This window comes from Ipomoea nil, unplaced genomic scaffold (assembly GCF_001879475.1).
Source record: "Ipomoea nil cultivar Tokyo-kokei standard unplaced genomic scaffold, Asagao_1.1 scaffold2845, whole genome shotgun sequence".
Lineage (NCBI taxonomy): Eukaryota > Viridiplantae > Streptophyta > Magnoliopsida > Solanales > Convolvulaceae > Ipomoea > Ipomoea nil.
Genome location: NW_017619273.1, coordinates 4,052,394 through 4,076,666, shown reverse-complemented (window position 1 = coordinate 4,076,666; position 24,273 = coordinate 4,052,394). Strand labels below are relative to the sequence as shown.

At 33.8% G+C, this 24,273-nt stretch overlaps 3 protein-coding genes across 8 annotated transcripts in view; 2 read left to right on the top strand and 1 right to left on the bottom strand.

Moving 5' to 3' along the window:
- The first annotated feature begins 1,032 nt into the window (after positions 1–1,032).
- LOC109160220 (F-box/kelch-repeat protein At1g55270) overlaps positions 1,033–24,273 on the top strand; it is a 28,268-nt gene continuing 5,027 nt past the window's right edge. Inside the window, exons 1-4 of one of the 4 annotated variants that reach the window (XR_002050712.1) lie at positions 1,033–1,266; positions 1,348–1,489; positions 4,446–5,850; positions 5,928–6,169. Coding sequence is in view for 3 of the 4 variants with exons in the window: in XM_019308459.1 (XP_019164004.1) it covers positions 1,427–1,489; positions 4,446–5,696 (1,314 nt within the window). In the remaining variant the exon portion in view is untranslated. Of the gene's footprint in view, positions 1,267–1,347; positions 1,490–4,445; positions 6,170–24,273 lie in introns of those variants that run through there. The other 3 variants (XM_019308459.1, XM_019308458.1, XM_019308457.1) reach the window with 3 other exon arrangements.
- On the top strand, positions 11,672–13,104 carry LOC109160221 (INO80 complex subunit D-like). Of its 2 annotated transcripts, XM_019308460.1 has the most exons (3): positions 11,672–11,854; positions 11,887–11,913; positions 12,148–13,104. In XM_019308460.1, the coding sequence occupies exon 3, from the start codon at positions 12,183–12,185 to the stop codon at positions 12,915–12,917; it is 735 nt and encodes a 244-aa protein (XP_019164005.1). In that variant the 5' UTR covers positions 11,672–11,854; positions 11,887–11,913; positions 12,148–12,182; the 3' UTR covers positions 12,918–13,104. The 2 variants fall into 2 exon arrangements, with proteins under 2 accessions (XP_019164005.1, XP_019164006.1); XM_019308461.1 differs by having other exon boundaries at positions 11,672–11,913; positions 12,067–13,104.
- Positions 16,643–18,927, bottom strand: LOC109160222. 2 transcript variants are annotated; one of them, XM_019308463.1, is made up of 6 exons: positions 18,825–18,927; positions 18,642–18,734; positions 18,419–18,559; positions 17,028–17,112; positions 16,838–16,913; positions 16,643–16,781 (listed from the first exon to the last, which is right to left on the bottom strand). In XM_019308463.1, the coding sequence occupies exons 2-5, from the start codon at positions 18,677–18,679 to the stop codon at positions 16,869–16,871; spliced, it is 309 nt and encodes a 102-aa protein (XP_019164008.1). In that variant the 5' UTR covers positions 18,680–18,734; positions 18,825–18,927; the 3' UTR covers positions 16,643–16,781; positions 16,838–16,868. The 2 variants fall into 2 exon arrangements, with proteins under 2 accessions (XP_019164008.1, XP_019164007.1); XM_019308462.1 differs by having other exon boundaries at positions 16,643–16,778; positions 18,642–18,927.

Genomic DNA, 24,273 nt, shown 5'->3' with positions numbered 1-24,273 from the left:
TATATATATATATATATATATATATATATATATATACTAGTAATTCACCCGCGCGATGCACGGGAAAAAAAAATGTTATTATAAATATAAATAAAAAATAGAAAAACTAAAATATTTTAAATTATTTAATATAAAAATATTTTTGAGCTTTCATTGGTCAAGTATTTATTATTTTTATAGAATACAAAATTACAATTAAAATTAAAATTATAATTTTGTATGGTTAATATAATCTCTAATTATGTGCATATTCAAATAAACTTATAGAGAGAATTTACATAATTTCATTGATTTATTCTTAACTGTATTTCATCTATATTATAATTTTCACAATACGAATAATAACTAAGATAATTACATTTGGAAAACAAATTTCAAATTTTGTGTGTGTGTGAAATTATGTTGATGGCAAATGATTCGAACACTACCACAATAAGATCTATCTCAATTCGTAGTTTTATTTCTCAAATTAAGGTAGGATGAGGAGGAGAACTGCGAATTGGGATCGATCTTAGGGCTTAAATTCATTTATTTATGCTCAAATTGAAATCTTAAGTTGAAAATGATGAAAATGTCCTTAAAATTGTTAGATTTCGGGATGTCTTAAATAGATGGGTGACTGACGTGATGAATTTTGATACTAAAATAATAATCGTGAACTAAAATTGGTACTAAAACAATAGTCATGAATGAAAATTGGTAGGTATTAAACATGCGAATTAAAACCGTCATTTTGCTAATACTCGTGGGATCAAAATTGGTATTTGCACAAACTAAATATGTTGTCTTTTCAGTATTGTAGTTGTTTTAAAAAAAATCATAGCGGAAAAGTTTGATAGAAGGAGGGCGGATGGGGAGAGACCGCCGGTTCGGGGTTTGACCCATTAATTAAATGCGAGCATTAAAAAAATCTGATGACTTCTTGTCCTCTTCTGGCCACATATATAATTAATCTTCTCACTGATGACACAAGATTACAGCAATAATACTACTAAAAAATCATGTTTTTTATAGATGAAAAAATATATTAATGTTAGTCGTGTCTGCATTAATTACAACCAAAATCTGAAATCTAATTTCAGTGGTGAGAGACCATAGTCCAGCTGTAAATCTTCAGTTAAACATAGTCTTCAGAGGCCCCTTTTAGAGAGAGAGAGGGAGTGATTGAAGAGTGAGAAGAAGAGCAGATGCCTTATTTAGTTCCAACTCCCATCCACAATTCCTATTAGTTTCTTGTCTGCATTTGAAGATTTCGAGAAAAAAAGGGTACACCAAAAGGCCCCCCCTTTTTTTTTCTCATATTTATATAATTTTTTTTTTTAAAAAAAAATTGTTTCTTTTTTTCAGCTTTGGATCAGATTTGAAGACTGTAGCTCAAAAGGGGTTGGTTGATCTGAGCTCTTTTATGTGAAAGTTTTGCTGAGAAATGGACCAAACAATTGAGAGGTCTCCAAATGGGCACAGGGGGTTTAGAGTTCAAGCTCCACTGGTGAGATATCTTAATTTCTTTTTCTTTCTCCTCTTAACTAATGGCTTTTTATAGATTTCTTGATGCGAATTTTCTACAAAGGTATTAACCTTTGCAAGAATTTCTTTGTGGTTGTTGGGCGTATGCTGTGTGGCTCTTGTTCGAATTTTATTTTATTCTTATTCCCAGTACTTTCCAGTTAAAGTTCTCTTTGTTGAATATGAAACTTGTCAAGTCAAAATCCTCTCTGAAGAATAATGTGATAGCTTTTTAGAAACTTTCCCAAATTTTATATTTCATTTATGGAGTAGTTTTTATGTTTGTGATGGACTTAACAAGTTACAGTTCTGGTATTTCTGGACCTACCAAGCATTCAAACATAATGAATTGAGAAGATTAGTATTGTTATGGGGTGTGTTTTCATTGAAGAAAGGATAATTAATGGCGGTGAAAACCCGATTTGACCTTGTTTCTATGATCAATTGTCAATGTTGTGGCAGGAGAATATGTGCTTGCCTTTTTCTCCATGTGTGTATAAGAGTGTGTTACTTTAGATGCACAAACTGACCGGAACATGTAGATATGATATGAGTTGACTTTGATGTATTCACCTTGTGAGAGAGGTATACGTGCGGGATATATACTGATCCTACTTTTTCCTTTGTTGATATTGGAACTGTGGTGTTTAAGGGGTCAGAATTAAGCTAACTTGCTTTGGCTTGAACCCGTATATTGTATACTCAGAGTGGCTAGTTTCATGTCAATTTGTCGTTTATGTTACTAGTGATGAGAAGTGTTATACATGAAAGGATTGATTCTGTGCACAATTTTGTGGTTTTTGAGATCCCTTAATGCTCATCTTAAGTTCTTTTCTTTACCCGCTTACTTGACCAAAAAAGGGTTTTTTTTTTTTTTTCCTTTCTGGTAAACCTGGTTCTTTACTCAACTAGTCTTCATTTGCAGTCCCGAAATTTCAGTACTTATAAATGACAGTGCAAATTCTTTATAATATTTTGGGTTTATCTTTCTATCCTTGCTTTTAGTTTATTCTCTACCTCCCATGTAGACAAAGATCTTACTTCAAGCATCTTCCATGCCATTTCTGGCATTACAAAATGTTAGTTCTGATGACTTCATATAGATCTGGTCTTTGACCACTCTGTCCTTGGCATATCGAAACTTGAAAGGGCTGAAATTTTATGGTGGTAAAATGTTAAATTCGGTAAAACATTGATTGTTGCCATTTTCAGATTTATTCTCGGTGCAATAATCCGGGTCTTGATGGAATGACATTCATATGCGTTTCTTGCTCATGTGTAGCTGACTTTAAAACCCAATGAACATTATTGTCTAACTGTAAGTGTAGCCGTGTAGGGGCAATTTGGAATGGTTTGATTGAGGAATCCCCTGATTTTAGTTGTAAATGTAATTCTTTGCAACCTTAACTTTAAAAGATGATATTTCATTCATTTAAATAATTCTAATAAATGTACTGTGGTGATATATCACATTTTGAGCAACTACTTTATTAAATAATTCTAATAAAGGGTCCCTATCCTCAGATCACCTGCAATAAACAACACAATTGTTATACCATGAACCAAGGTTCATATTGAATTGTGAATCCTGATACAAAAATTTTGTACCTTCAGTATAGTTAACACATTCTATACCTATAGTTAACAGTTTCTGTACATGTAAACAAATAACTTGATAATTGCTGACACATAATATGATAGCTACAGGTACAGAAACTATCAACAACAGATACAGAATGTGTCAACTATAGATACAAAATCTGACTTGATAATTGCTGACACATAATATAAATATATGATAGCTATAGGTACAGAAACTATCAACTGCAGGTAAAGAATGTGTCAACTATAGATACAGAATCTGAAGGTTATTTTTGGACCAGGGTCTACAATGCAAGGTAGACCCTGGTCCATGGTATAATTTCCCTAAACAACTGGGATGGGCCTCAACCTTGATGTTTAAGATAGAAAGTAGTTAATAAGGAGTAACGGAGTAATGCCTAAGAATGGTAAGCACCTTATAAAAAGCGAAGGCAGTTCTAGAAACATGTGCTTCTATAACTGTTTTGTGCATAAAAAAATGAAAAAATTAAGTTGTTCTCATGTGACTTTACTGAATGGTTGACCTTTGAGAGTCGTAGAAGGCCTTTGAATCCCTTGCAACATATGTTATGTTCTTGTTAGTTAATTTATGTCTATAGGATTGGTTAAAAATGTCCCAAGGGTTTGGACAGTGAAGCTGGTATTCTGGTAAGAGCATATGTGCTGGGATTACTTCGATCTGTGAGGCTCTAAAGACTTGTGTGGTGGCCTAGACTTTCCATGAATGTTATATTGTGGTCGAACATCACTTTACTTTTCATCCCGAAATCCCGATGCACTTGGCATTCTTCACTCCCTCCCGCCACAGGATACCTCTATAAGTGATCCTTGAGATTTGTGATTGAAAACCAAACAAAAGCACAATTTAAGAGTATCACCAACCTTGTTACCTTGCATCATAGTTGTGCCTATTTAAAAATACTGATTTAGTGATATCAATATGATAAAATTCCTAATGTTAAAATTTATACTTGAAACATTACACTACTTTTCTTAGCTCTTTATGAAATTTTCTCATAGAGGCATAAAATCTTTTAGATCCCCTTATACTAATGCAAAATCTAATAATGCATTCATTTTAATTTTTAACTATAAAGTTGTATGACTCTGATAAAACAGTTTCTTATTGGGACACTCTGTTCAACATCATATTTCAGATCAAGCATTTCAGTCTAATGCTGATTTTTGTATTTCTTGAGCAAAACGTTAGATATTATCATTTTTCCTTAGAAATAGCATCCTTAAGGTTTTGTTTTTTGTTTGTTTGTTTGTTTTGTTTTACATATATTATAACACATATAGTTAATGGTTATCATGTTATCTTGGATCATGTGCAGGTTGATTCAGTATCATGTTATTGCAAGGTTGATTCAGGCTTGAAAACGGTTGCTGGTGCGAGAAAATTTGTACCAGGTTCAAAACTCTGTATTCAGCCAGATATCAATCCCCGTGCACACAAGAGCAAAAGCTCTCGGAGGGAGAGGTCGAGAGTGCAACCGCCTCTTCTTCCTGGCCTTCCAGATGATCTTGCGATTGCTTGTTTGATACGGGTTCCTCGTGTTGAACATAACAAGCTCCGTCTAGTATGCAAAAGGTGGTATCGCCTTCTAGCTGGGAACTTCTTTTATTCTCTGAGGAAAAGTCTTGGAATGGCGGAAGAGTGGGTATATGTCATAAAAAGAGATCGTGATGGGCGGATTTCGTGGCACGCGTTTGATCCAACCTATCAGCTTTGGCAACCTCTCCCTCCTGTTCCGGGTGAGTATAGCGATGCCCTTGGATTTGGCTGCGCTGTCCTTAGCGGTTGCCATCTGTATTTGTTCGGAGGGAAAGACCCAATTAAGGGGTCCATGAGACGGGTCATCTTTTATAGCGCTAGAACGAATAAATGGCACAGGGCACCCGACATGCTGCGTAAACGACACTTTTTCGGGTCTTGCGTGATTAATAATTGCCTTTATGTCGCTGGTGGTGAATGCGAAGGAATACAAAGAACCCTTCGTTCTGCAGAGGTCTATGACCCCAATAGGAACCGGTGGAGCTTCATTGCTGATATGAGCACAGCCATGGTGCCCTTCATTGGCGTTATTTATGATGGGAAGTGGTTTCTGAAAGGCTTGGGATCCCACCGAGAGGTCTTAAGTGAAGCTTATAACGCGGAGACGAATACATGGTCTCCCGTCAATGACGGGATGGTTGCTGGTTGGCGCAACCCGAGTATCTCTATGAATGGTAGACTATATGCCTTGGATTGCCGGGATGGTTGTAAGCTTAGAGTGTATGATGAGTCCACGAATTCTTGGAACAGATTTATCGATAGCAAGCTTCATCTCGGGAACTCCCGGGCATTAGAAGCTGCTGCCCTCGTTCCCCTTAACGGCAAACTGTGTATAATTCGGAACAACATGAGCATAAGCTTGGTTGACATTTCGAGCCCGAATAAGCAAGTGGAAGATAACCCTCACCTTTGGGAGAATATAGCTGGAAAAGGCCACTTCAGAAACCTATTCACCAATTTGTGGTCGAGCATTGCAGGACGAAGTGGATTGAAGAGTCACATTGTGCACTGTCAGGTGCTCCAAGCATGAGACTATCTGTCTCAAACCATTCTTTTTCCCCTAAATCCCGTTCTACCTGTCAAGATGGATACAATTGGCAACTAGGATATTGCCTCGTGTAGGGTCAGAATTCGAGGCGAAGTTTCTTCCTTTAGAGGTTCGGTTCTGCATGCTGATCACAGTGGTAAGTTCATAATCTGATGATTTTGGCATGCTGAAATATATCGAAAACAGATAACATTAGCTTTTCAATTTTGTCAGATTCATGAATAGGAAGATCGAGATCGAATAGCTTTGCATTTGTATATCCTCTTCGATCCATAGTTTTGTAGCAGTAGCATGTAATCTCTCTTGGGTCGTTTTTGTGAATATCTGTCTCTCTTTAGTCATAAAGTTCCATTTTTAGTTGAATTCTCAGCTTTGTATGAGTACTTATGAACCCCTTTTTCTTGCTTCAGCAGTTTTGTGTATAAAATGTGATTGATATATAATTTTGCAGTGAATATGGTTTGCAGAGAAGTAAATTTATATAATTACACAGATATTTTTGTAAAATAAATGCAGGATGTAATTACATGCATATGATATGATAATCATAATGTCTAGGTAATATTGTTTTATTAAATTATTATATATTTTTTTGTGGCCTTTATCCTTGGAAGAGATAGGAAAAGATATATCATTTACATTATTGTTTGTTTAAACCTATTTAAAGCATCCCAATAGGAATTTTTATTCATTTTTGTCAGATTTTGAGCTTGGTGACTGGGAGAAAAAATAGTAGAGAGAAGGGAAGAATGTATTTTGACAATTGTTATACGGTCGACCAAGGTTTTAAAACGGCACTGTTTTTTTTTTTTTTCTAAAGTATTATATTTAACAAATTCCGTATTTACGATGTATTCAGAATAAAATGAAATTATAGTGTATGTAAAATGAAACTGAATAACATGTCTTGCATATTGAGTTTATATTGTAATAGAGTAAATTTTAATTTTGGTCCTGTAACTATAGGGGTCCTGTTAATTGCAGTTCACGACTTTCAAAAATGTTAATTTAGTACCTTGACAATGTAATTTTTATCAATTTTGGTCACTCCGGTCAACTTTCGTCGAAAAAACTTAATTCATCAATTAGTGTTTAATCTGAGGGGCAAATTTATCTTTTAAACTGTGGTCCGAATTAAGCAAAGTCAATTTTTAACCCCTTTTATTCGATGAAATTTTGCTGGAGGGACCAAAATTGATAAAAATTGCATAATTAAGGTACTAAATTAATACTTTTGAAACTCGTGGATTGCAATTAATAGGACCCATATAGTCACATGACCAAAATTGAAACTTACTCTATTGTAAAATGAAACTCTAGTTGAATTAGAATGATATTTTAGTTGTGCTATAATGAAACTATAACATATATCTAAAATAAAATTGAATAACATGTCAAATGAAACTGTAGTTGAATTAAAATGATACTATAGTTGTGCTAAAATGAAACTACAGTATGTATAAAATGAAACTGAATAACATGTGTCAAATATTGAGTGTATATTGTCAAATTCAACTGTAGTTATATCAAAATGATACTTTAGTTGTATTGTAATGATCTTTTAGTGAATGTAAAATGAAACTGAATAACAGTTTTACATATTTGAGTGTATATTATCCAATGAAACTATAGTTGAATTAGAATTATACTTTAGTTATGTGTAATAACATTGCAGTGTGTATAAAATTAAATGAGTTAATACCCAAAATCGTCTTCGACTATAGTGGTTTTTCTCAATTTCGTCCTAAACGACTTTGGTGACCTAATATCGTCCCAGACTTTTGTGTTTCGCTCAATTTAGTCCTCCATTTGTTATTCCGTCAAATTGGTGTTAAATAAAGGGACAATTCAGTAATGTCAATATTGATCTCTCTTTACTTTCAACTTGTGAAGTGCGAAATTCCTCTTTCTTGTATGAATTACACTTAGAATTACTCACGGACCTGCAAATCAAATTTTATATTCGCAGTTTTAGGAGTAATTCGTTAAAAAAAAAAGAAGAGATTTCGCAGTTCACATGTCTATGAGTAAAGAGATGCCAATATTAAAATTACTGAATTGTCTATTTATTTAACACCAAATGGACATAATAACAAATGAGGGACTAAATTGAGCAAAAACACAAAAGTCTGGGACTAAATTGAGCGAAACACAAAAGTCTGGGACGATATTAGGTCACCAAAATCGTTTAGGACGAAATTGAGAAAAGTCACTATAGTCGAGGACGATTTTGGGTATTAACTCAAAATTAAATTGAATAACAGGTCTCACATATTGAGTGTATAAAAGTTTAATATATCAGGGTACCCGTATACATAATTTAATAGTTTATAGTTTATTACTTTTAAATAATAAAATGTAAATAATATATGTACTTTTATTCTATAGGATTCAGATGCATTTTCCGCATTACAACTTGGACAAGTTAACAGTGTTGATGTAATTTTTCATTGTAATATAATAAACTATTTTTATATTTATTCTTCTAACTTCGTAAATATTAGTCAATAAAGAATTATGTACACTTTTAAATTTTTTTTAAGGAATTATCTTCTGGGGGTGAGGTCACCAGTAAAAGAACAACCCCAACAAGATGCTGAAATTGAAAAAATTGAATCTGGATCTTCCAACCACAGCGTTAAGCGTAGACTGGATGATTCATTTTCATCAAATGTGGAGAAGAAGGACATGCAATTATAAATTTGAGTGAATTCCATTTTTGGTCATACTGTTATAGGGTCGTTTCCAATTTCAGTCCACTTTAATTTTTTTTGCCACTTTACAACCACCGTTATTGAATGTGTTCCACTTTTAGTCCACCGTTAATATTTCCGTCAAGAGGCCGTATAATCAAATGGTATTTTGGTCTTTTTATGTTTGTCTCTTCTCTTTTAATCTATGTGCTTCGTCGTCGTCCTCCTCCGATATTCGAAGATGGCTCTTCGAACAACGAGAATGGGAAGCCAAAGCTACATCGTTTCGTTCGTTCCAACATGGGCCGACGAGGTTTTTTAGGTTTTAGGTTTAATATTCTCATTTCTTTAGTCAAACGTAGTCTTGGATGAGAAGAAATGTCAAAATACTCTTAGATTACACGGCCTCTTGATGGAAATACTAACGATGGAACTAAAAGTGGAACACATTCAATAATAGTGGTTATAAAGTGGCAAAAAAAATTAAGGTGGACTAAAATTGAAAACATCCCTATAACAATAGGACCAAAAATGGAATTCACTCTATAAATTTCTACAAACACCACGATGTAAAATAAAATAAAATATTATTCAAAATCATTCCAAATATGACCAATATTGAGTATTTTATATGAACCAAATCGGTAAAATAATTATAAATTATTTGAAATTATGTTGATGTAAAATAAAATCAAATATTTATTGAAAATCATTCCAAATATGAGATAACTAAATTTATATCGTTTTTAAATGCAAAATCATTCCAAATATGAGATAACCATTGCGGATTGGATCCAATTTACCAAATTTAATATTATAATAATTAATTAATTTCATCAAATTTCATAACTTCAATTATGCTAAATCATTTTAAAATTCTTAACGGAATTGCAGTATTTATGTAACAATTAACTCATCATTTCATCAACAATGTAATTTTAAATTTCTGCGAATACCACGATGTAAAATAAAATCAAATATTATTCAAAATCATTTCAAATATGACAAATATTGAATATTTTATTTTTTGTAGATAATATTGAATATTTTATATGAACCAAATCGGTAAAATAATTATAAATTATTTGAATTTATGTGGATGTAAAATAAAATCAAATATTGTCTCCAACAACTTAAGTACAAATGCTACATCAACAACCAACGTGGTATACCACGAAATCTTCAATAATTTGTAATTTTGTGACACTTATTTTTGAATATTGTATGTTAAAGTAATTTTATTATTGTTACTATTTTGTCTTTACATTTTTTTAAAGATCGGCTTTGTAATTTGCAAATTTTAATATAGTAATCTCTTAAATTTTTCACACAATTAGACAATATCTTTCTCGTGCATCGCACGAGTACTATACTAGTATAGATATATCATATTTGGTAAAAATTTCAATAATATACTATTATAACTGCAAATACAGAGAATGTTCTTTACTTTCCATTATAAGTCATTAACGTAAAAGGGAAAAAATATTGCATTAAATTGATAACTATCATAATCATTAACATAAAAAGAAAAAAAATATTGCATTAAATTGATAATAAGAGAATTGATTAATTTTCATAAAGATAAATGGGTAAATTTGAAAAATAAATGTAAGAGGTATAATGAATAAAACACAAAGTATAATTTATCAATACAATCTATACTTTTAACACTTTTTTTTTTTTTTTATTCCAATTAAGGTTGTCTTTTATTATATTTGTTATGCTGGATATATTTAGTAGATGTCTTAATTTATAAATCCTAATTTCTTAATTCCTAGCAAATTTCATTTTTGTCACCGATTATTATGATACTGCCACATTTATTTCTTAACCGTCTTTTAATTATATTTCATTATACCCTTAATTTTCATTTTCTTGTCACAACTAGTCTTCTATTTAAATTCCATCATTAATAAAAAAGAGTAACACGTAATTTTATCATTCAGTTATAAGAGTTTACATATATAAGAGGGAGAAAAGTTAATATTAAAAAAGAAACTTGAATGATGAAATTAAATATTCGCCATTTTTATCAAACAATTGAATTTAAATGAAAAACTAATTGTGACAAGAAATAAAGGCAAAAACTTGCGTGGGACTAACTCACGAATCTTTGTCTGTGAGGCGAGTCGGGTTGAATATGCAAATGTAATATCAATCGGGAATAAATTATTTGATACTTATAAAAGAAAGTGTAATACTTTTGAAAAAAATGTAATAGTTTTACATTTTGATTTAAAAAAATGTAATACTTTTTATTTTAGTTTAAAAATATTACATTTTTTTCCTCAAATATATTACAATTTTTCTTATAAGTAACAAACACTTTATTCCTATTTTTCTTATAAGTAACAAACACTTTATTCCTGATTAGTAAATAATATTAAAAAAAAATTTTTAGCACTATTGACTCAGTTGCAATGTACTATCTATCCATACATACTTGTCGGTGCCCTCACTATGTTCCTGATCAATAAATAAAATTAAGGCTCTATTTGGTAAAGTAGTTAGTCTATAATCAATTTTGACTTATTTGACCATTATTAATTGTTTGACTTGGTGTCTTGTTAAAATAATCAATATAATTGTTTGGTTAATTAGCTTTTTGTAATTTTCAAAATGCTAAAATTCAAAAAGCTGCTTAAAGCAACTTTTTCAATTAGCTTTCTGAGTAAAGAAATTATACCAAACAGTTAACAACTAACAACTAATTTACCAAACACATTTCTACAATCAGCTAATATTATCAACTAGTTATACCCTCTAATTAACCCAATCAGCTAACAACCATTTACCAAACAAGATTTAAGGCTCTGTTGGTAAAGTAGTTAGCCTATCAGTCAATTTTGGCTTATTTGACCACTATTATCTGTTTGACTTGGTTAAAAAATCAATATAAATGTTTGGTTAATAAGTTTTTTGTAACTCTAAAATGCTAAAATTCAAAAAGTTGGTGAAAACAACTTTTTCAATTAACTTTTTGAAAAAAGAAATTATACAAATCAACTATCAGCTAACAACTAATTTACTAAACATTTTTCTACAATAAACTAATGTTATCAACTAATTATACCATATAATCCAATCAATTAACAACTATCAACCAACAACCATTTATCAAACAGAGTAATTTTTTTTTGAATATTATTGACTCTCCTAATCTATGAACTCCTATTTGAAAAAGCTACAATTATGGTGCTCGTGGTAGCTTGACCACACAAATGACACAATGTTTGGCGATTAAAGTTAAAATTTGGTCTTCCTAAATCTTCGAAGGACCTCAACCCGCTAAGCACTAACATTAGCAGACAACTGAGAAGCTCACAAAATCCTATTCTGAAATTGCTCTCTGCGGTTCGGCCTCACTTCTCACCCTCGTCGTCTCGCCATTACCGCCGGCCGCCATTTTGCAGCGACAAGCAGCCCAGCCAATTGCCGTCCGTCCGCCAGAGATCTGCGTCGCCAGTCGCCGTTTACGCCAGAATTTACAGAAAGCCTGAAAGGTAATGAATACTTGATGTTAGATTTTAATCGGAAATTTATGAATAAATAGATTAAATTTTGCTTTAGTATTCGTATGTAGTTGATTATAGTTGATGGAAGATTTTAATCGGAAAGTTATGAATTAATAGATTAAATTTTGCTTTGTTATTCAGATAGAGTTGATCTTATCTCGGCTCAAATCTCTGTCGTAGCTTAAACCCTAAAATCGTACTGAGAAATCCGATTAATTACAGCGGGGCCGGTAACCCCAAAATCTGTGAATTCCAACATGCCCGACGCCGTTTCTATGCCAAACAATTCCTTGCCGGGAAACTCCGTCTCTCCTTCGCCAATTTTAATCGACGGGTCTGAGGAAGACGCGGTTTTGGCTCGATCCAAATTCTTGCATCGGATGGAGGTTTTGCGGCGGCGGCGCCGTCGGGTCAAGCAGCTGGCCCATATATACCGGGATCACTACTGGGCTTTGATGGAGGAGCTGAAGCTCAAGCACAGAGAGTACTATTGGGAGTATGGGAAAAGCCCTTTCCAGGAAGACAATGAAGAGAATAACATAGCCATCACAGGGACAGGGGAGAACCCGAATCCCAACCCCAACCTCAATTCCAACAATCCTATCAGTAATAAGTGTGGGGTAATTACGTGCAAGTCGAAGGCCATGGCTTTGACGAGGTTCTGTCATGCGCATATCCTATCAGACCCCAACCAGAAGCTCTACAAGGCTTGCAATTACGTGAAGAAAACTACTGCAACGGGGCCGATGTTCTGTGGGAATCCTGTCTTGAGATCCATGGTTCCTTCTCTCTGCCATACCCATTTAGAGATGGTGGACAAATATGCTACGAGGGCCTTCAAGAAGGCAGGGCTGAATATATCTTCAACCACTAAGTTTGCTCCGAAATTACAGGTCATACTTGTGGAGTATGTCAACCGAATTCAGAGCAAGAGGAGAGCATTGAAGGCTGCTTTAGAGAACTCGGAAACAAAGGAGGATATCTGCTCTTGATGGCCGGCCTGGCTTACTCTCATGGATTTGACTGTATATTTCTCAACAAATTTGCAAATAGGTGACCTGTGCATTGGATTTTTCTTTAATATTTTCTGCTTAATTCATTTGCAAATAGATAGACTTGTGCATTGGGTTTTTCTGATCAATTCATTTGATATGATTGAACGGTTGATTCTTTATTAATGTTCAATTTTGTCACATTCATGAATAGGAAGGGATCAGCATGAAGTAGCAATGTAGCATGTAATGTCTCTTTGTCCTTTGTGAATGTCCTTACAAACTCTTTTTTTGCTTACAGATATTGGACTGGTTTACTAACATGAGAATTTCTTCATATTTTTAGAAAACTGGAGAATGGAATAATAGAAAACTGAAAATATGTTTACTAGCACAATTTTTCATGTTTAAAAACTGTTTTCTAAATGTAAAGCTGAATCATTTATATCTATTTGGCTATATATCAATAAATATAGTATGTAATAACATTGTTAATGTGTAATGCATATAATATGAATATTATAATGTTTTTGTAATATTTTTTTTAATTTTTTTAATATTAATCCCTATTATATATTTTAGAAGTATTTGCATCCCCTATAGCATGTAGTAAACAAGATTTACCTCAAATTTATGTGATTACAGATTACAGATATTTTGCAAAATAAATATATGATGATCATAATGTCTATGTAATATATTTTTTTAAATTATTATATATTTTCGATGGCCTGTATCATTGGAAGGGATGGAAAGGATACATCTATCTACATAATTGTTGATTTATAACTATGCAATTGACTCAACAAATTGTAGAAGGTTGATTTTGCATTGCCGACCCTTATCTAAAATGATATTAAGATGTTTGTAGTTAACAGACAATATATTTATTAACTGAAGACATATAATATGTTAATTGCAGTTTGTAAATACATGGACGGTATAATATATCAAATTAAATCTTTCACTTAGGACTGCACCATGTTCATTTTCTAGTGGGGTCATCCATCATGTGGCTGTTGTAAGTCAACCACAATTAAACACTGAATTTTTTGACTATCTCGTTGTCATACCATACTTAAAATCAATTGGTGATAAGTAGGTGGACATTAACCATTTAACCACACCCCTCCATGGTAAGTCACAGCGCCGCGTCTTGAATCAAGCATGGGCTAAACTCGGCCAACCCAGCCAACACCCAAGAAACTTGACACAAATTGGAGGTGGACCCTCTGGAAATTATACCACAAAATTGATTACTTTAAATGTCTTTTTTAAGCAAAACTTTTCGACAATTTATTCATGCTTGTTTTATGTGTTTGTGGATCATGTCAAGAGATTGAAGAGTGGTTGTAGAATGTTAAGCCATGTTCTTGTCTTCATGACTAGAAATGGTTGAAATTGATTGAAGTTGGAAAAGAAAATGTTATTGAGTGTCTAATGGAGACATGAGAGAGTAGTAGAGTAGTACCAATTTTAAAACAATATTATGTGTAATTGGGATATTGGAAAAAAAACTAATTTAAAATAACAATGTTAAAATTCAGAGAATTAGGTACATGCTTATTATTATTCATTCTGGTTGTCTTCGTTTATGCATAAATAATCTAATATGCACCAAAGTTGCACTCTCATATAAGAGGTTGTGGGTTCGAGCCTTAGGGAGAAAAAAAAATCTAATATGGATTGATAAATAATTATTTCAACTTTTACACATTTACCGTTGGTCTTATGAGTCTTAAGTTGAACACTCACAAATTACATAATAATGACTAACAATACATGTCCAATAATACAATTCACCGAATTCAGCATATCCCTCTTTGGACCAACTAACTCATCTCATAGAGCCGTTTAGAGCAAATTACAATCGTTATGCTGTGAGTATGTGCCCACCTTGCATGGTGCGCACGAATTTATATCCATAATTCTTTTTACTGTAGCTCCATAATTTTTATAGTGTAGATTCAAAATTTCTAGAATCTCGGTGAGCTAAAATTTATATTTTAGATTCATAATTTTGAAAACTGTATGATCTATAATTTAAATACAGTAGAGCCATAATTTTTATACAGTAGATCCATAATTTCTATACTGCACTGATTTGTGAAAACATGGTTCAACAATTGGAATTTAAAGTATAATTTTTAGCTCACCGAGATTGTAGAAATTTTTGGATCTACACTATAGAAATTATGAATATATATTCGTGCGCACATGTGCATGGTGGGCACGTGCTTACAGCATAATTTGCCGAGCAAATTATATCGTGCACCAGGGTGCATAATACATTGTACGCCTTGGTCCAAAACGACGTCATTTTTATAAGTTGCACTGCTAGAAATCTGCAGATTTTCGACCACCTAAAAGTGGTCGGAAATAGCCTTAATTAGGTCGGAAACGCTTGTTCTGACCTCTTTTCCAACCAATTTGGGTATCCGGAAAAATCCCCCTCGCTATTTCAAACCACTGGAGAAGTAGTTGGAAATAGCGACCACTTTTCTAATGCCGTCGGAAAAAAAGGCCAGGAGAATAGCCGGGCGGGTCCAGATTTTCCGACCACCGGTGGTCGGAAATTTCGTCCACTTTGGTGGTCGGAAAACTGGAAGTAGTCAATAAAAAAAAATCATTTCACTACAGAAGATCCCTCCGTAGTGAAATGAATATATATATATATATATATATATATATATATATATATATATATATATTAAAACATATATATTTGCTAAAAAACATATACAAATTTCATCCGCTTGATGATAATTCTTTCATGAATATACCGTTGAAAATGTAAAACGAAGTTAAAATATGAAATTCCGAAATTTAACTTTGATTCAATCCCCTAAGCAACCTACAATACCACATAAATAAGAAATTACAAAGAGTTTTCTAAAAAAAAAAAAAGAAAAGAAAGAAATTACAAAGAGTAATGACAAAGCAAATCTAACTAAATGTACAAACTATGTGGCTTGTCAAAAACAGATGCAGAATAATCCTCCAAACTCAGTTTCAAATTTAAGACCATTACTTCTATTTATTGATGGAGGTCTTCCAAACTTTTGAAATCAAAACTCAACTTACATTAGTGCAGAGGAAGAGCTTAATAAAATTTTGTGTAAGAAGCACCAACTGGTCTTCAATCTTGTCAACAAGCATCTTCCTAATCTTCTTCCTTATAGTGATCACTGCCCTCACATCTATGCAGAGGAACTGCAATTCAAAATTTTACAGATTGGTCAATGGACAGTCACAATTTCAACTAAGTAACAAGACTAACAAGCAAATCCTAGGCAGTTCTCTCCCCATATAATCAGAAATTATAACTGAAATAAGCTCAGAAAATTCACTTGAATCATCAGCTCAAAGATTCATCAATTTCAATTTTAACCTACTAACCACCATCAAACGGATTCTTCTTCGGTGTTGCAGGTGGATGATGAATCCTAGGCAGTCTTCTCCCCTTCTTCTTGTCTTTCGGCCTCACCTATACAAATTCACACAAAAATATTAATTTATATAGTAACAATATACTGAATCAGAATTGGTATGCCAAAATAAACCTGGATATTTTGTGAATTAGACTCAAGCTATAAAGAAAACCGCGTGGTTGGAGCTCTTAATTAATGCATGATGACAACAACAGTAGCATTGAATAGTTATTTATTAAAGCAACATTGAATAGGAAATCTCACAATTACTTGCTGCGTTTTTCGGCATAGGTATCATTCTTATTTGCATATTATCTTCTTCTAAAATAGCCACTGATGTAGGTTGCAATATCTAATCCTGAGATTGTGAAAGAGCAATTCCTTTACCCTTGCGTTTATTGTTATGTTGAGATATCAGAGTGCTATCATGCTGCTATAAAAATTTAAAAGTTTCATCAACCAACTACAAAAATGTCAAAACAAATATACCTCAAAATCTTGATGTTCCAAATCTCGAGCTTCACATTTTCTTCCCTGCATAGAAGACCTCAATGATTTGTTTTTTCTGCAATAAAAAATAGTGTTCAGAGAGCATATATCCCAAAAGAACAATAAAGTCTTCAAAAAATAGCATTCTAGTATATCAGAACAGAAATACAAGAGTTGCAGAGTATAATACCTTAGATACCTTCTTTTTTCTTCTCATATATTCTGTTTTAGTAAGAGCTTTAACATCAACTGAAGTTTTTCCATGTTTTGCCATTCTGTCAATGAATCAGATATGCACACACAAAGCTGTGAGTTTTCTATCATACTTATAATAAGTTCTGTTAGTATATGTTAAATTTAATTCTCAAGTTTTTATTTTAATTTTGATTTTTGTTATTCATTGGTTGAGTTTTAAGTCCTGCATATTTTAACTTGTAAGGGATAACTATGTTTTGGATACTGTACCTTAATTGGCATCCAATGGATCCTTGGGCAGTTTAGTGAAACTCAAACACAGCTCTATAATTCCAGAATATAAAACTATTTACCATGCTAGAAAAAGGTTGGAAAAGGAGTAGCAGCAATTAGATTTACAGAATATGGTCTTTCTGAAATTTTTGCTTAACATGGGTGCATTTAGGATATACTCACTGAGTTTCAAAAATGTAAAGAACCCCTATGCAAATATTAATGGAATTGTGTCACAGATGATGGAGATACTCTCATTTAACTTGTACCCTAGGAACTAGGAACGTAAAATTTCTAACTTCAGAATTTTATGTTAAGTCATATTAACAAATATTCTATTAACACAGCTGATGGATATCAATGAAAGCTCAGTATATGTTCTTCTTAACCCCTCTATCAATCATGCACAGAAGGATTTGTCTGTCACTGTATATGAAATTTGTATGTGCTTCTTCTTCTTCTAAAGTTTTCTATCTAGATGATGCATGGATTATGTGTGCAAATGCCTTTCTTGATTTCTTCTTATCTTTACAACTTGTCAAACCAAATGCTTGAGATATAAAATGGAACTTTAAAGTTTTATTTAAAAAACAAAAAAAAAAAAAAAAACAAAAAAAAAAAAAAAAAACAAAAAAACCAACAACAACAAATGTATAAGAGATAATTAACAATGATTAATTACTTGTAGTGAATTAAGCAGAACTGCAGGAATCCTAGTTTAGAATACAAATATGTCAAAATTACATAGATATTACCAGTACTAAATCAAAAGAACCCAATGATCTATAAAGTACTGTGTAAATAATCTCAAAAAGCAATGCTCTACTAAACCCTGCATAGTCCATATGACTACAACAAAGCCAACACATAAGTTGGTGCAGAAACTGAGAGAAAAATAAAAGAACATAGAGATCTGAATCCAGAGAAGTAAAAAGAAAATGTACTACAACCCAGATTAAAAGCAAGGACAGCACTATCATTTATTCATTGTTGAAGAACACTAGGAATATATATCAATGAAAATGGCCACAAATTCAAACAAGCAAAACCATTAACTGAAAAGATCACCCAAACAAACAAGATCTTGCAAAGAGTGAAAAACAACAGACCAACCTTATATACAGAGTGAAAAACAAGATCTTCATGGCCTTCACTTCTGCAGCTTCTTCTGGGTACTTCTTCTCATATTCACCGAATTTGGAATTCCACTCGGCTTCAATTGCTGCACCCTCTGGGACATGGCGGCTCCAATGGCTGCAGGAAATCATCATCAGCATATTATCTAACTGTAATTCTGCTCATATTAGTGTTCAAATTGTATATGATGGAGTAGTACCTCTTCACATCATCAGGCACATGGAAATGCACTTCCATGAACACTGTAACTGTTTTCCTTGTTTGGTGAGCCAAACCCGATGGTTGTTGTCACCTGCAAGCACTGGAGTTTAGCAAAGAACAAACTTGGGAGACAATAGAATCACTTTTTCAGTAAAATCAATTCTGAGCAAAAGAGTCAAACCTTGATCATTGTGGGCTGTCCTTAACAGCCTTTGCTTCCTTGATGGCAGCACGGATCTCATCGTAACCAGTGTTACCATTCTTCACCCAGATAACATGCCATCCTAGTAAAAGCAATCTCAGTATCACCATCAATGAAGAGAGTTGCCATAATAATTGATCACCAAATTACACGCTATATGAATGCCGAAAAAGAAGCAAACTACATATTAAACGGGATAAACTACTTATATGGCAGACCCCTGACAACTTAACACAGAGAAGAAAGTAATGCCAATTTGCAATCTACAGCTCCTTCGCTTAAGAAGACTCTGGAGCAATATAACCATTATTACAATTAAAGCACAGTCCTTCAAAACAATAAGACATGTGTATTCTTAACTAGGAACCTTCCATGGTTTCACCAAATGTAAATTACCTAAGGAAATGAAAATCCAACCAATGACCAATCTGCAGTTGATGAAGAAGATTGTTGATGAGACATTGGAGATGGTGGATTTGGACCTGTTTACAAGGCATTGAATTGTACAATAATGTTGAGTTCTTAGGGAGTTGTAATCTAAGTAAAAAAAAAAAAAAAAGAGAATAAAAAATGCAGTAAAACTGCCAAAGCCATAAACCTTCCATCATATAAAAAAAAAATTCAAAAATTAATCTCATTTTGATTTGACTACAAAATTTCAAACACATACGGAGGTTTGCTTACGGAGAATTCAGATTTGGAGGTTGTAAATCACATTGTATCATAAATAGTAACATATACATTCTCTGTAATCACAAATATGAAGTATCACATTGTATCATGAAAAACATATAATATTCAAAAATTAATCCAGCAATCACAAGTAAAGAGGGGAATAACACCATTATTCTGCTTACAGAGATTTTCAAAGGAGTCTATAAACCTTACAATGGCGGTGGAGACGAAGGTCGTATGAACTGCTGAACTCAGGGAGTACTGGAGGCTGTAGCGGTTGAGCAGATTAACACTTCCACGGTGCTGCGGTGGAGCCGTGACGCCGTGGTGGTGGAGACAAGAGACTGGAGCGGTGGTCCGGTGAAGGCCGGAGGAGAAGCCGACACGAAGGTCGCCAGGCCGGAGCAGCCGAGAAGGTAGTACTAGAGGAGACGGAGGTGAGCCACGCAGGTCGAAGGGAATTTCGGATTTGATTTTTACTTTATGGATTTTAGAATTACTGAGCAGAGACTTATATATATAATCTGAATTCCAACCACCAAGCTTGTCAAAGCTGGCCATTAAAAAATAATGGTCATAACATTTCGACCACCATTTAAAAGTGATCGAAAATACTGTCCAGATTCCGACCACCATATAGGGAGGTCAATAATTTAGAAAAAAACTTAATTTACCGTCCACTTTTCTGGATGGTCAGAAAAGTGGACGGAAAATGTCATTTTTCCAGCAGTGTTGGTGGGGAGTTGACGCGATGGCGCGACGAACACCGTTCCGTCCGTCCAATCCCGTTACAGTTTTAACTTTTTTGTGTTTATGTGTATTATAAGAGTTTATGTGTATCATGTTAAAAGTTTATGTGTATTTTGTTAAGAGTTCATGTGTATTATGTAAGAGTTTATTTGTATTATGTTAAAAATTTGTGTGTATTATTTTAGATTATGTGTATTATGTTAGAAGTTTATGTGTATTCTACTATATAATTATATACATACGAAACAAGATAACAATTGAGCCGTTCAGTAGGTCGGCTTTGGACAAGAGTAGGGATCGTTATGCTGTGCATCCGTATGCACCATGCATGGTGCATACGGATGCAAAAACGACGTCGTTTTATTAAAAACGCGCATCCCACTTAAAAAAATAATTCAGTTTCGATTCTAAAATTTTAGTTCATAGATTTTGGAATTTTAGTTCATAGATTCTGGAATTTTAGTTCATTGATTATGGATATTTAGACGTGAATCGAAACTGATTTTTTTCATTCATGCTGGATATTTAGTTCATTCATTATGGATATTTAGTTCATTCATTATGAGTTTTTAGTTCATTCATTCTGAAATTTTAGTTTATAAATTCTGAAATTTTAGTTCATAGATTCTGGAATTTTAGTTTATCGATTCTGAAATTTTAGTTCAAATTATACACAATATAATATTGTTGCTGGGAATCAAAACTAAAATTTTTTTTTAAGTGAGACGCGCGTTTTTAATAAAACGACGTCGTTTTTGCATCCGTATTAGGGATGGCAATGGGTCGGGTGTGGGTCGGGGAGGGCTACATCCATCACCCGACCCACCTTATAACCCACCCCCACCTCCAACCTGCATCGGGTGGACTTTTTCAGAACCCACCCCCACCCCCACCGAGTGCGGGTGCCCACTACGGGTACCCACCACTTATCATCTTATTATGTTTTTCAAAAAATAATATTTAAATTATTTACACATAATAAAAAAATAAAATCCATTAGTGATACTAAAACATAAATAATGGAAATATTTAAATATAATAACTAAATTGTTAATTTTTAAAAATAAACTTAGTAGTTTTGATATAAAAAATAGTAAAAAGATACACGGAGTTATATAAACTATTATAAATAATTACATACTAGTATTTATTTTACTATTATATATATATATATATACACACACACACATGGTGGGTCGGGTGGGGTTCTAGGCGGGTCTTGTACATAGAATCCGAATCCAACCCGACCCACCGCAGGTTTTCTTTTTTAAGACCCACCCCTGACCCACCACCCACCATCACCCAAAAAAACCCGATCCATGCGGGGTGGATTCGGGTGGATATCCACGGGTCGGATTGAAATTGCCATCCCTAATCCGTATGCACCATGCATGGTGCATACGGATGCACAGCATAATTTGCCCAAGAGTAGGCTGAGACCACAGGACGCATGGTTGAAGGGGCCATTTCACCCCATAGGCAAATTATACTACGAACTAAGGTTCAGGTTGCAATGTGGAAAAATATTTACTTTTAATATATTACAAATGAACTTTATGTGAATTGTTTACGTATAAGTACGTGATATACATACATATTACTAAAAAGTAAACTTGTTTGAGTTTTCAAAAAAAAAAAAAAAAAAAAAAAAAAACACAACATATAAATAATAAGTTTTAACATAAATCACGCAATTAGCTCAAATTCTAATTTTTATGTGTACATAAGGGATCCAATTCAAACCTTTCATCATTATTAAACCTTTTTTTATAAATATTTTCAGTAAAATTCAAACCTCCACACTATCACCTCCAATAATCATAACCTTTAAATTAAGTAACAACTCAACTACGCTAAGTCCCATGAGACTTGGAATATATTTTTATATCTTGAGAAGATTTTTAAGGGGTTTGGGTACCAGCTAAACTACTTATCCATCAATAAGCACCTCAAAGTCAAGTTTGACTAAGCTAAGGGTTGCTTATTGGCCCCTCAATTATAGAATCAGTAAACTAATTTTTCACCTAGACTGATTTAAATTTTTTTTTAAAAAAAAAAAGACTTTTTACCTAATTTTTGAAAAGACTTAGTTGTTAAATTGACGATGGCTCTTTAGAGCACTTTTAAATGAAAGAGCTCCTGATCAATTATTAACAAATTTTAATAAGTAAATACTAAAAATAATATTTAAATACTACAACAATCAAATGTTATTTAAATTTAGTAACAAGCTCAAATTAAAATACACAAACATATATTTACTATATAAATCTCCTGACATTTTAATTTGTCTAAACTTTTGTTTTTTTGTTTTTTTAAATACAAAAAGCAAGTTGATCAATTTTACAAGCTACATTTAACTCGAACAATTCTCTTCTTCCATTTTACACATTTTCTTAAGTAAAAGAACGTAAGACTTTTATCATCTTTCTTCCACTAACACACAAGTGCGGGTGAATGTGCGGTTGTGCGGTTTTAATGTGCGTGATTTTTGTACTTAAGGTGCGTGAGTCTTGTGCTTAAGGTGCGTGAGTTTTATGCTTAAGGTGCGTGGGTATGTACTTAATGTGAGTAGTGTTGAAACTTAAGGTACATGAGTTTTGTGTTTAAGGTGCATGAGTTTTGTGCTTAAGGTGCGTGTGTTTTAATTTGTGCTTAATGTGCGTGAGATTTGTGTTCTTAATATGAGTAGTTGTTGAAACTTAAGGTGCGTGAGTTTTGTGCTTAAGGTGCATGAGTTTTGTGCTTAAGGTGCGTGAAGTTTGTGCTTAAGGTGCGTGAGTTTTGTGCTTAAAGTGCGTGAGTTTGTGTTCTGAAGGCCGGTGTTTTGTTTGTGTGCTTAATGTGCGTGTGTTGTGTACTTTAAATGTGTCAGTTTAATGCTTAATGTGCGTCCACACACACACAATAGAAGATTTTTAATGGGGCCTCGGTCCCAGATGAACTTATCCTTCAATGAGCATGTGACTTCAATGTCAAGTTTAATTTAATTAAGTTAGGGGTTGCTTATAGACCTCCCAGTTAAACCGAAGATGGCTCTTTAGAACACTTTTAGACCTCAATGTCAAGTTTAATTTAATTAAGTTAGGGGTTGCTAACTTAGGTTTGGGTGTATAAAAGTTTCTCTCTAGGGTTTTCTAGAGTTCTTCTCCTCCGCTAGGGTTTCGTACGGTTTTTCTTGGTTTTCCGATCGGCGACTGCCGATTTGTGACGCTGGTTACGTGAGTACAACCGATGGCATCGACGGGCGAAGGGGATGTGGCAGCAATAACGCGAAGTTGGGCGGATATCGTCCTCGATGATGAGGAGGATGCTGTGTTCGCTCTGGCTGTTGCAGCGGACGGTGGAGGGCTATCGGAGACGGAGCAGACATGGGGAATGGTAGGCAGGTTTTTAACAACGAAGATCATAAAAGTGGAGTACATGCGGCAGGTAATGGCATCCGTTTGGCAACCGGTAAGGGGGGTGCAGGTCTCGGAAATTCAACCGAACTTGTTTCTCTTTATTTTTTACCATGAGACAGATGTGGAGTATGTGTTGGATGAGGGTCCGTGGTCGTTCAATAACCATTCACTTGTTTGCAAAAGAGTTCCGGATGGGATATTACCGATTGATGTGGTGCTGGACACGATTGATCTCTGGGTACAGGTGCATGATCTACCACTGGGCTATACGGGGATACAGATTCTGGAACAGATTGGAAATTTCGTTGGAACTTTTGTGAAATTGGACGAAAGATTTATTGGGGCTCCATGGTTAACATATTTTCGAATTAGGGTTTCAATCCCAGTGGATAAACCGATAAAAAGAAGGATGAAATTGCTCAAACGAGACAAGACAACGTGCTGGGTCAACTTCAAATATGAGAGACTGCACACGTTTTGTTTTTGTTGTGGTATGCTAGGGCACTCTTATAAGTTCTGTTTGAAAGCGCGGGAAGCAAGGATACCGGTGGAGCAATATCCGTACTCTGCGGATTTGCGGGTAGGAGGGAATAAGGGGC

What these genes read in the sequence shown, in the direction of transcription:
- LOC109160221 (XM_019308460.1), top strand. Translation starts at nt 12,183, where the DNA reads ATGCCCGACGCCGTTTCTATGCCAAACAATTCCTTGCCGGGAAACTCC.
- LOC109160222 (XM_019308462.1), bottom strand. Translation starts at nt 18,679, where the DNA reads ATGGAAGTGCATTTCCATGTGCCTGATGATGTGAAGAG. An exon ending in TTTTTCACTCTGTATATAAG is followed by an intron (nt 17,113 to 18,418) that starts GTTGGTCTGTTG and finishes ATTCATTGACAG; the next exon opens with AATGGCAAAACATGGAAAAA. An exon ending in GAAAAAAGAAGGTATCTAAG is followed by an intron (nt 16,914 to 17,027) that starts GTATTATACTCT and finishes TTTTTATTGCAG; the next exon opens with AAAAAACAAATCATTGAGGT.